General features: G+C 36.1%; 2 protein-coding genes across 4 annotated transcripts; one reads left to right on the plus strand and one right to left on the minus strand.

Annotated features, from left to right (window-relative positions):
* Positions 1 to 1024: 1024 nt before the first annotated feature.
* On the minus strand, positions 1025 to 9105 carry LOC147498166 (phosphoenolpyruvate/phosphate translocator 2, chloroplastic-like). Its single transcript, XM_086560285.1, has 9 exons — positions 8583 to 9105; positions 8377 to 8499; positions 8156 to 8308; positions 7732 to 7817; positions 7366 to 7450; positions 6684 to 6803; positions 6495 to 6563; positions 1502 to 1631; positions 1025 to 1375 (listed from the first exon to the last, which is right to left on the minus strand). Exons 1-9 carry the CDS (start codon positions 8943 to 8945, stop codon positions 1299 to 1301), a joined length of 1206 nt encoding a protein of 401 aa, XP_086416411.1. The 5' UTR covers positions 8946 to 9105; the 3' UTR covers positions 1025 to 1298.
* Positions 9106 to 9184: 79 nt separating this feature from the next.
* Positions 9185 to 11397, plus strand: LOC147498167 (F-box/LRR-repeat protein At4g14103-like). 3 transcript variants are annotated; one of them, XM_086560283.1, is made up of 5 exons: positions 9185 to 9323; positions 9702 to 10176; positions 10609 to 10670; positions 10807 to 10956; positions 11054 to 11397. In XM_086560283.1, the coding sequence occupies exons 2-5, from the start codon at positions 9729 to 9731 to the stop codon at positions 11333 to 11335; spliced, it is 942 nt and encodes a 313-aa protein (XP_086416409.1). In that variant the 5' UTR covers positions 9185 to 9323; positions 9702 to 9728; the 3' UTR covers positions 11336 to 11397. The 3 variants fall into 3 exon arrangements, with proteins under 3 accessions (XP_086416409.1, XP_086416410.1, XP_086416408.1); XM_086560284.1 differs by having other exon boundaries at positions 9702 to 10104; XM_086560282.1 differs by having other exon boundaries at positions 9702 to 10670.
* Positions 11398 to 12319: the final 922 nt, after the last annotated feature.

The raw sequence follows: 12319 nt of genomic DNA on the forward strand, positions 1-12319 counted from the left end.
GGAATAATCCAATGATAATGCCACTTGCTCTTCTTAAGTTTTCATTTTAGATTCAAATGCAAGTGGATATATTGTACAAACTCGAAATGGAGGCAACACAATTGTAATAAGTCAACTTTGCAAATATTTTTGGCGAAATAAGGACCTAGAAATGCACAATCTGACATGTCTACGGCTATAAGATTACTTCATGCGAATTCGCTATGTGGACTTTTAATGAGATCCTCACAGTCTCACTATTCATAGATCAGTGTCTTGTAGCTGGAGCACAGATACCCGCAGTAAAAGGGCGAACAACAGTCGATCTAGCAAATGGATACACCGAAATAGTAGTTGGTCCAACCAGTCTGGCAAATTAGCTCAGCGCTGGATCTGCTTAGTAACTCGAGCAACTTCAGGTAGAATAACCGAAAAACGAATAATTTTAGTCCGTTTACTTGGAAACATGATAAGGTCGTAGAAGGTTACGATTTTGATCCGTGTGTTATTAGTTTCTTACCAGCAATTTCAACTTCAGCTTTAGCTTTTGTGAATGAAATTTATAGCAACATCATTAAATCCCCTTCATCAGAATTTTCAACGCAACACGGATGCTACAACTTCATTTCCAAAGCATCACTCATATTGCATTGTTGAGAATCGTTTTACTTAAAATCCAATGCATCACGATCTTTGCATTGGAAATAACAATATGCATCGAGCAGAGTAGAACAGAGTAAGGATTCGTAGAGCAGAGTAGAGAATAGAATCGTAAAACTAGTCACTGTGCCCTATTAGTAAAACAGATAAAAAAGGATGATGCAAACTTCATAAGTTGCAGATTAGATTTGACGGTAATTCAGAATCCAATCCGCTGAACAATATGGGCTCTGTCAATGAGCCGTCAGTCTGTCAGCATATGGTGGACAGCCAGCTATACAATAAAACCATGGCCTGTAACTCTGTGCTGTGCATATACCAACGGAAGAGCATACTTCCCACATCAGCACATTAATTTAGCTATTGCGAAAATTTGTGGACAACCTGACCGAAGAATAATATATTACCACAAAAAAAACGTCTTGCAGGTGCCGACTAGCAAAGTCGGTAAAATCTTTGGGTGATGATACCAGAGGTCTGGGGCTCAAACCCCGCCAGCATCAAAGAGTTACTAATCTCATTTAAAAACAGGCTTAAAAAAAAAAAAAAAAAAATGTCTTCCTTGTCTGCCTGAGCTACAACTAATTTTAGCATAAAATTGTCAAAATTATCTTTGTTAGACATTTCAAACAGTATTTCTCAACAAAATCAGAAAGTACTCAGGCTGCCTTTGGCTTTGGCTTCAAGGATTTCACCCTCGAATACAGGAAAACTCCGGCAAGAGCAATCCCAGTTCCTGCAATCAACATAACGAAGAGATTTAAGAGTTTGTGGTAATTAGGGACAGAAAATGAATTAAACATAGTACTGATAAAGCCGTTCAGACGAAATTATAGTGAATGCAGTGAGCATAGAACTTTACCAAGAGAATTAATTGATGTGACAGGTGTTCGGAAGAAAAGAACTGAGGTCACAATGACCACCACACGCTTAACACAATTTCCTACAGAGTGGGTGACTGGAGATACCCTCTGTAATATCATATAAGAAACCTGCCAGATTCAAAACGGTAGGTTAAGCATTTTAGAAGAACATATACGATCATGTAGTCAGTCGGCAGAATAATAAAGAGTTAAAAGCAGGAGTTGAACAATATGTATAGATCTTTATTGTCGTATCTAATCATTGAAAAGACAAGGGAAAAAGGTACTCATCACCACATGGTTAGTCAACTTCAATAACCAATAGTCTTTGCTTATTTTAATCACTAAAAGCAGAAACCCTATTGAAATTGATGATTCAGTTCATCAAGCAAAAGTAAAAACACACAATATTATCTACTTAAGAAAGTCTCTAGACCCTTGAAAGTTGAAACGCAAACAGAGACACCTCAATAACTCCACCAAAAGTAAAACGGTACGTGGAAATAAACAAGAAGATGTGAATATATACACTCATAAGTTGTAATCACTGTATAAAGTTGGACTAGAATTAATGATTAACACATTAATAACTTGCGGACTTAAATAGGTTTTCATTACCAATACTCTTTTCATAGCCTTGCAGTTCTGGATAGGAAAAATAAAACAGACGAGATAAACAAAGTCACCAGTTCTAAGTCCAAAGCGGCAACCCTTCCTAGAAATTATCCTATCCACACAACAATTAGCAGTCCATGACAAGACTTTCGCTTCAAATCTTGAAGAAACCATTGAACAGACACGTAGGCTTTAAATCTATACGGAGGATCAGAGAAGGTATGTTGGATCACACCTTTCAATATTCTTCATCTACAAAAATTAGAATGAGTTTCATTCAATCCTCCTCAATTATCTCCGAGTAAATCTTAACTCATGACCAAGATGAGTATTTATCCCGTCTGGAAATATCACTACTCCCCCTTCTCTCAATGACGATCAACATCCTCCAATAGCCCATTCTTCTTCATCTTGAAGTGACCAAACTTATGATTGTACCATAAGGCTTAAAGTGTCAATCTAGAACCAAACCATATCTCGATGAAGGATTTTTATTTATTTATTTTTAAGGATAAGATGGATATTATTCATTCGTAAATCGTAAGCATATTCAGAAAAGAACATACACCGACATGAATGAAACATGATCCGACAAGTACAGCCGTACAGGTAACCACATTCTGATCTGGCACAGATGTAATTTACATTGTGACGAATTTTATTTTATAAAATTACAGGTTGTTACCCAAACACTCCTTACGAACTAAAGTACGCTTGGAAGATAGCCCAGAAAATGATTGGATGAATAGTTTATATGAATTTTACCAGGTTTGGACCAAAAGAGAAAATGACACTCCACAAATTTACATAATAATATTTCCATTTCTTGAACAAGCTTAAAGAAAATAAAAAAATCTTTTAGAATTAGTGAATTACTAAAATGTTTCACATTTTTCCATAAAATGTGCCAACTATAAAAAGCCGTAGAAGATATTGATCGTAAATGACAAGATTGTTTACGGATGCACACAGTGTCTAAGAAGACGCATGATAGCCTTGAGGCGCCCAGCATATTTCTTAAGGAGAGCCTCAAAATCGTTTGAGGCTCAAGTCTCAATGTCCCATAAAGAAACGTACTGAAAATTCTAGAAACATATAAATAAAAAACGATTTGGATGTACAATATGTCATTAACCCATAAGTAAAATGAAAGAAAACAAAACTTAGAGCATAAATATGAGATATGACTTGTGATAACGAATAAATGTTAAAATACATTCTATGATGTACAGATACAAGTACGGGTACCTATACGGCGACACCGGTATAAGGTATGATACAGGTTTTTTGAAATATTAGGATACGGGTTCGGCCTATGGGTACAGCTAATTAATATAAATATTTTAAAATATGTGTATTCTGAAAATTATGTTAGTAGTTATGAATAAAGTTACTCAGGAACATGTGAAAAAACTATTATTAACACATGTCAAAGTCAATAAAACTTGAAGCCTCAAGAACAATTTACATTTCAATGGAAAACTATCAGATCAGGTCTATTTTAGGGATTCCAGTACCCTAGAAGTATCCAGTACCCATATCTATATCGCACCCGACCGATACAGGTGCAATGACATTTTAGGAGTATCCGTGCATTATAGAATACATTCAAAAGAACTTGATTATCTTGCAGACTTGCACTACCGGTGAGGCCATAGCCTCAGTGCGATTATGGGTGTGAGGTTCTAACGCGAGCCTCACACATCCTCGCTCTCCCTCCCTCTTCAATCCAACATCACCGGACCTCCATTAACAGTAATGGAGATAAATTCGGGTAGTAATGGAGGTAAATTCGGGTGCCTGCGGAGTAGACCAAAGAAAGGAAGATTTTGGGCTTTTCTTAATAATCCATTAAAACCTACCCCAAGTTACAAATAGTATTTCCAATATTTTCCATATATATGAACTCTAAAACATCTCGCTTATGGGGATCCAAGAAGATTATTCTTCAATGAACCTAGCACAAGATAACACCAAATAATGAGAACACCGTGAATAAATCTCAGATTGCAAGGCCCATCGATCCATAAACCACCCAAAATCTTCTTGACCTTTGACTCTTGCAACATAACCCATTCGCTTGATCTCTATTCTTCATTGTGACTGCAATCCTAGTCCTTTCATTTGTAAGCCCCAAATAACAATGGATAAAATATACTGTTTTCCTCCGTTCCCATTACCATCCTAAAGATTTTCAAATAAAAAAAATATGTTTTTTGGCGGCTTAAATGGCCTAATAAAGTATAAAGTTTAAATATTTTTAAAAAACTATTATGAATCAAACTTTAAAATGCATATTGAGTGTTTCTAATGTAGATCTTACTGGCGGAAGCTTCAGTTTAATTGAATCTACACTTTAATTGAAACACAAAAATCACTCTTTTATTGAATCTCTTAATTACAAATCACACACATAAACACAACTACTGAAACCCTAACTACAAGCCCGTTATTTAAAGTAAACCTAAAAAGCATAAACCAATAGGAACATAACATGTGTCCAACTAACTAATGGACTCGAACCATGGGTTTGGACTCAACTAAAGGGCTCACGCTCATAACATGCCAGCAATGTACTAATGTTCCCTTTGTCCACAAGCTTGTTGACATGAAAACCCACCAATATGCAAAAGCTCTTCATTCTTGTATAGATCACCCTTCTGGGGTTCGGAAGAATTCGACCTTGAGTTTTGGCTTTGTATCTACTCACAAAGGGAATAATACACCACGATGTCACCAATGTGCACTGTATTTCTCTATTTTGCCGTAGAGAAAATGTCTCAATGTTGGGTAGAAAAGGATCCACATAACCACTGTTGAAGAGTATTGACCCATGCGATATAGGAGGCCCAAATCCAGAATGTCGCATTGGTGTTCCAACAACTAATTGATGTTCACTAAAAGCCGTCCCAAAAGAATTTGTGTGTGGGCTTCCTTGGACCTGTTTGTCACAAGCCCATCGTGGTGAGCACTGCTGCTGATGGCATTTGTAATCATGCTCAAGAGTCAAGACACAACACAACAGCTTCAGAAGTTCCTTCCTTCTTTTTGTTGTCATCGATAACAACCGGTGTTTTACGTTAGGCTATAGATGCTTCACCAACGATGGGGGGTTTGGGCTGCAAAAGCTCCACCATAGCCTCCCTCAGTCGACTAGTTGCTTCTTCTAATCGATCAAACCTGTTTTGCATTAACGTTTCTTTCAACTCTTCTAATCGAACAACCCGAACTCTAGGGGTTAATATGAATCCATGAGTTTTCCATGAATTCTTCATCTCTGACGTTGTAGACATATCTTAATCTATAAGAATAAAATTGGATTCGCGATGAACAGTAACGCGGTGAATAGTATCCAAGGAACATTGTTTTCGGTGAACTGTACCGTGAATAGTAACCCCTAGAATTAATCTGTTCCGATACCAAATAATGTAGATCTTACTGGCGGAAGCTTCAGTTTAATTGAATCTACACTTTAATTGAAACACAAAAATCACTCTTTTATTGAATCTCTCAATCACAAATCACACACATAAACACAACTACTGAAACCCTAACTACAAACCCGTTATTTAAAGTAAACCTAGAAAGCATAAACCAATCGGAACATGACTTGTGTCTAACTAACTAATGAACTCGAACCATGGGCTTGGACTCAACTAAGGGGCTCACGCCCATAACATGACAGTAATGTACTAATGTTCTACATCAGTTTCAGTGTTATAATTACGAACATATGTCACAGCATGTCTAACCCTTCACAAATAGTATATGGCATACTCTCTCTTTTTACTGTTTTTCCTTTATTTGATTACTAACAAAATCACTAAAAAGGCAGTATATACTTATATCGTATGATGATATGATATGATTTACATCTTGATCTATAAAAAATCTTAAATAGAAGAACAAACAAATGAGAAGAGAAGAACAAACAGCAAAGAGCAAAGAGCAAAGAAGATTTAAATCATATTACCTAGCAGCAAACAGCAAAGAAAAGAAAAAGAAAGAACACTCCTAAAACAAAACATCTCAACACAAGAAATCCAATATAAAGAGATAAGATAACCAAAAAACACAGAAGTTCCAACTAAAGTTGTGAGCTCCCAGCAATTGTAAAAAATTATCCCCGCACATTAATTTGAACAACATACAGAGGCACCAAAATTGTGCTTCACATTCTATTAATGTGCTTGGAACTGTGCCCCTTGACCTTTGAGTTTGTTAGGGCACATGGGATCCAGTTTGAGAATTGGGAGTCAATGAGTCATTATCTAGAGTGTAGTCCGGTAACAAGGAAATTGCCTATTGCAAGCAAGCTAAATGACATAATTTGGCAAAAACAATTATATAACAAAATCTGCAGAACTAGAAAGGCACCTGCTGATAAGCATGGAAGCAGAGACCAGCCAGGAGTGCCTTCGTGCCTAGATCTTTAACATTTAAGCCCTGTGCATACAAATGACATAAACAGAGGCTTATTTACTATGCACATAGGGTTGTCATTTATTAGAAGGATTAATACAGAGCGACAATTCTGCAGCTCATTTAGTAAAACCCAGTACTTACAGCAGACTGCAGGTATGAGGGAGTAAATTTGACACCTTCCGTGAAGAGGGCCACGGGGAACAACAGGAAAAGCGACATTACTGTGATTATAGAAAAGAGATTTATATTGTCCATCGATTGCTGTCAAAAAGGGAACACAATTTTAGTAAAATACTAAAATACTAACCTTAAAACATTTATATTCTTCAACAACATATTATAAAGGCGAAAAGACCAAACGGAAAATTAACGTATCGGCTCTACAATCAACTCTAACATAACTACTGGTAGAAAGGATAAAGGAAAGAGCATAGAATTGATCTTTACACTTATCCAAAACTATGTGTCCTTTATTCTTTTTCTATACATTTCATTCAACTTACATCTTTCTTTTTTTTCATTTTTTTGGTAATCAACGATAGCTATTTATATATATTGTCAGTTGACTGAGCCTCTACAGATGGGTATGGTTGTCCTATCTATATCTATGGCATCCATAAGCCATTGAGGGGGTGAATCTTCCCAAAGGAATGATCCTCCAATCAATATTGCCTTCTTAGAAATTACGTCTGCAATGCCGTTGATGTTACGACTACAACAGATTACATCAAAATATACAAAATTAGGTGCTAGAGATCTGATATCCCTGATGATGTCTTTTGAGCGCCAAGCAGTTTCAGTAGAATGGGCAACTCGCACTTACATCTTTCTTAACCATGAACTTTTTGCTGAGAACATTTCGAGATTGAAATGTCACGTTAGATGCCATTGCACTCAAAAATCCAATCCTGCAATGGAAAACATAATGAGAGTTAAAATATCATCTACATATGATTAGTTCCACCTGAGAGGAGAGGACAATTTCGGTATTATTCTTCTTTTCTTTGTAAGCATTATCATTGTATCAAGACTGTGAAATGTTAGGTACTTTGTAAAACAATTCTTCCAAGTACAACAGTTCATGTTCTTACAGATCAGTAGTAGTTTATGAAATATCAAAAAAAATTAACGAATTCAAAAGTAATCTTTAATTTTATTTTATTTTAAAGAAGCGAAGTGGTTTGCTTACCAATTAAAGGAGGCTTCAGTAATTGATGCCAATGCCACACCACCAACAATTGGTAGAAGAGATGAAACTACCCAGATAGTTGGCATCTGCAAGCCAAGAATGATCAAGCAAAATTATGAGAAATAACATAAAAGGAGTAAAATAACACCTCAGAATCATAACAGCTTGGACGCTACAGTTTTTTTTTGGTTCTCCCCCAATTTAGATGACACTGACTTTATGACCACCACATTTACTCTATGTTGTATGAGAACCCAGTGACACTTAAATAATATCTCTGGCTACGACGGATAGTAGTTGTTCCAGTTCAGAGTGACCACCCTACACTTCGAAATTTGGTACCATAACGAGCCATAGGATACATAACAAATCAAATCTTGCAATGCAGCAAATTCAAAACAAAATGAGCAGAACAAACTCATACCTCCCCAAGGAACATGGCAGAAAAGAGCACCGAGAAAAACGGTTCCATGGCTTTAATAGTGTGTGTGAAAGAAACGGCAACTTTCCCAAGACTCATATTTGTAAAAAGGTTCCCCATTGTGTGCACCACGGCCAAAGGAAGGATTGCTACAAGCTGAGAAGTAGTTTTATAGAAACAATACATAAGGTGAAAAGAAAACCAAAAAAACAAACTTCACTTACCTGAGATGTAGTAATCTGAGGCTTCTTGTGGAGATTCAAGGCCCACATAAAAAACACTACCACAGTTCCAACAGCAAACTGCAAGCTTGTGATGGTAACAGGGAATGGGAAAACTTTCAAAACCTGCAAAACAAGTAGCAATTAGAAACTTAATAAAAATTTAAAACTCTTTCAAAACCTGTTTAAAAGAAAGGTGAAATGATGACCTGTTTGTTATAAATGTTGAAGTAGATATTAAAAATATACCAAAGACCAAAAAAAGATCCAAGCTGTAAAGTCTTGGTCAAACTACTACTACTACTAGTACTCTCTTCTACATTTCCATCTCCTGCTTTCAACTTAAAACAATCCTCCTTTTTTATTTCTCGATCTGATGGAACCCAAGTCCACGAATTAAACCGAGATGACAAAGATAGACAAGGAAATGAGGAGGATCTAGGTTTGTCATTAGTTAGATCGAGTGGTCTCGGAGTGCAGAAACGAATAGGACTGAATCTGAAAGTGTTATTATTGAGACGCCGTGGTTTGAGAAACGGAGATGGAGAGAACAAGACTGCTGTTGTGCTCATTTTGGAAGAAAAAAACAAAAAAAAAAGTTTAGGTGAGGAATGAAATGATACTCTCCTCTGTGTTGTTGTTGTTGTTGTTGTTTTGATGAACAATGTACATAGAAAGACAGGGCCAACTTTGAAGTCTCCGTCACACCAATTGGTAGGTGGTGCGTCAGTCAGTGTGTTGTTATTCTGCTGGATCTTCCTTTTTATTTTATTTTTCAATCACGTGCGATCCACGTGTAGGGTTTTTTTTTGGCCTAGGTCACGTGAGAGCACGTGCAACGATGAGGACGTTAAAAGGAAAAAAAACAAAAACCAAAAGGAAATGAAACAATCAGAAATAGGGGTGGACTGAAAAGCGGAAGAAGGTGTTTCGCAACTTCAAAGGCAGAGGTAATTGATTAGGGCTTTCCGTAGAATCAAATTTCGAATCAATCTTCTAACTTATATTTTTGCTTAACTGTACCCATCTAATATTTTAGCTTAACTTATATTTTAGAAAATCGTTTAAAGGTTTGGGTAAAGGGAATGTTTGCAGGTTTTAGACATTGCCTGGTTTGAGAATGTTTTGATCGATAGGTGTAGCTGGTATTATTTTATTCGAAAATAAAATAAAACAATGAAGTAAACAGAGATAAACTATAACTTTTGAAAGTCTATCTTGTCTTTGATATTCATGTTTTCATAAACAATGAGGTGTTTGTTCTTTTGTTCCATGTTTCTTTTGTTATAATTTTCTTCTCCTCTGGTCTTGTGGTCTTGATGTTGCAGTATAATGTATAAGAGGAACCTTTAGCCATGGAAGCAAGTGTTTCAGCTGAAACTTCGAAAAGGCATGAGAATGAAGATAGAATTAGCCATCTGCCTGACCACATTCTTCATTATATCCTCTCCTTTCTCCCAACGAAATTTGCTGTTGGTACTAGTATACTATCAACAAGATGGAGGTTTCTTTGGACTTCAGTCCACAATCTTGACTTCTGTGACATGCTTTTGTTTTCCAAGGCTACCACAAAGAAAGATTATCTGAAAAGAAAGAGGCCCTTCATTAATTTTGTGGATAGAGTGTTGTTTCTACAGGGAAAAAATGTTTCAAATGTTCACAAATTCAGCCTCACTTGTCAGGACTGTGATGCAGTTCACTTCAATAAATGGGTGTCTAATGCTATAAAGCGTAAGGTTCAAGAGCTCATTCTCTCTATTACAAAGGAACATCCCTCCGTGTTCCCTCATTGCCTATTTACTTGTGAGTCTCTGAGTACATTGAAAATCAAAATGACTGTTTATGTCGCAGTTCCGTCTTCGATCTGTTTCTCATTGCTCAAGGTGCTGCATCTTACATATATTAAGTTTTTTAGTGACCAGTCATCGGTTCAGGAAGTCTCTTTAAATCTCCCTATACTAGAAGAATTGGCATTTTATAATTGTGCATGGTTGAAGATTAAGACGGTCAACATTGTTGTTCCCACCCTTCAGGTATTAAAGATAGAATGTTGGAGTATTAATGGTTCACATGATTGTGAAATTAAAATTGATGCCGAGAGTCTCATATCATTGAAGTTGGAAGTTTGTACTTCATATAAGTATTCCCTACTCCACCTATCATCTCTAGTTGACTCATCAATCAAGTTGCCTTCTTGTCATAGAATCCATAATGATACAACTATTGACCGGCTAGGTTCACTTCTTGGAGCGATCTATAATGTAAGAAATCTGGAGTTAAATGTTGAAAGCATTGAGGTATGTTTGCTTATGTGTTTTTCCAGTTTGTCTAGTGGCTATGTTATGAGCATTGTTAATAACTTATTCTTCCATTTTTTTGGGTCGATAGGTTTAGTCGACCTGGTACTGACACATTTTTGTTTTGTATCTCCAGAGTATTTCTTCGCCAGTTTTCTCGGCCCGTATGCATTCCCTTTCTCGCTTGGTCCATCTAACAGTGTTGCGGGGCAGCTGCTCGACTGGTAAAAAGTTTATAAATATGCTCTGTGACATGCTTTACATTGAGACTCTTGTCCTTCCTGATGTAAGTCCCTCAATTTTTTGTTTATTAAGTTCCTTATTTTCTAGTTTTCTTATTTGTACTTATTTAAAGTCCCGATTTTCATTTCCCCTTTACACAGGGACTTTGTTCATACGATTTTAGTGGAGATGGTCGAATACTTGGAACAACTCCTCGATGTTTTTTGTCACACCTGAAGTTAGTTGACATTAAGGACTTCAGAGGGATAAACAGTGAGCTATGGTTTGTTAAATTTTTGGTGAAAAGCGTAAAAGAAGTGGATAAACTGAGAATCAGATTGACGAGGCCTCGTTCTGAAACTCGTGTCAATTGGAAGGAGCAGATTATTGAAAAGTTGGACAAATATGTGAAAAGCTCAAATTGTGTACTTGAACTTATCTAAAACTTCCACAAGTTTATTATGTTTCAAACTTGTAAGTTGTAACTACCAGTTTGCGGTTTCTAGTCCTCTTCTCTACTTAACCTTTAAATATGGGTGATCTTGGACATACCCATAAAAATACTCCTGTACCCATAACTAACTCAGTTTTTGCCATACCCCAATAACCGCTTCAATCCAATAATATTTTCCAAATTAATTTGAGATATTTCCAATAGGGGTAAAGAAAGAGAAAAAACAAAAAGACCGGGAGACTCATTCCAAAAGGAAACAACAAATAAAAAAAATTGAAAATAATACTCTGGACCTTGAAGAATTTTTGTGTTACTACAACACACTACACAATAAGAGAACTTCTAATAAAAGTAAAATAATGCCCAAAAAACAAATTGTTTTTTTTCCTCTTCTAGAAGTTGTTTCAAATTTGATTTTTTTTTTCTTATTGCAATTACTTTTTCTTCATCATTGTAGAAGGGTTAAAGGAGTTTAGTAGAAATATATCAAATTGAAAATTTCTCAAGCGGAAAATGAGAAAAACAGCAAAGAGCTGCAATGAGGAAAAAATACATTAATGGCTGATGAGTGAGAGGATGAGGAAGACTAAATTCTACAAAAAAAAATGACAGAAAAAAAGGAAAATAAGTGCGAAAGGTTTGTGTTTGCTGAAAGGATAAACACTTGTTTTGTTTTGTCTTTGATATACTTAATAAAAGAAAGGGTAATTTATGAATCTAAATGTGTCTTAAACAATTTTATTTATTTATTTCAAAGTTGGGGTACAGGAGTGTTTTTATGGGTATGTCCAAGATCACCCTTAAATATTCCATTTTCTTTTCCTTCCACGCTCGAGTGTTATGTGAAAAGGTGGCTTATTACAAATTCTTTGAATCTTGGTACATTGAAGTATTGTGTGGACATGACTTGGAGTTCATGGTCCCCATCTAGAAAAATCAAAACCAAAACACATGCTGGTTGTCGCCATAATCC

The sequence above is a fragment of the Coptis chinensis genome, chromosome 5 (assembly GCF_015680905.1).
Source record: "Coptis chinensis isolate HL-2020 chromosome 5, ASM1568090v1, whole genome shotgun sequence".
Taxonomy (NCBI): domain Eukaryota; kingdom Viridiplantae; phylum Streptophyta; class Magnoliopsida; order Ranunculales; family Ranunculaceae; genus Coptis; species Coptis chinensis.

Excerpts from the sequence above, each read along its gene's own strand:
- LOC147498166 (XM_086560285.1), bottom strand. The coding sequence starts at position 8,945 with ATGAGCACAACAGCAGTCTTGTTCTCTCCATCTCCGTTTCTCAAACCA. Across the intron at positions 7,818-8,155 it reads CTGCCATGTTCCTTGGGGAG|ATGCCAACTATCTGGGTAGT; the intron begins GTATGAGTTTGT and ends CTTGGCTTGCAG. Across the intron at positions 1,376-1,501 it reads CACATCAATTAATTCTCTTG|GAACTGGGATTGCTCTTGCC; the intron begins GTAAAGTTCTAT and ends TGTTGATTGCAG.
- LOC147498167 (XM_086560282.1), top strand. The coding sequence starts at position 9,729 with ATGGAAGCAAGTGTTTCAGCTGAAACTTCGAAAAGGCATGAGAATGAA. Across the intron at positions 10,671-10,806 it reads TAAATGTTGAAAGCATTGAG|AGTATTTCTTCGCCAGTTTT; the intron begins GTATGTTTGCTT and ends TTGTATCTCCAG. Across the intron at positions 10,957-11,053 it reads AGACTCTTGTCCTTCCTGAT|GGACTTTGTTCATACGATTT; the intron begins GTAAGTCCCTCA and ends CCCTTTACACAG.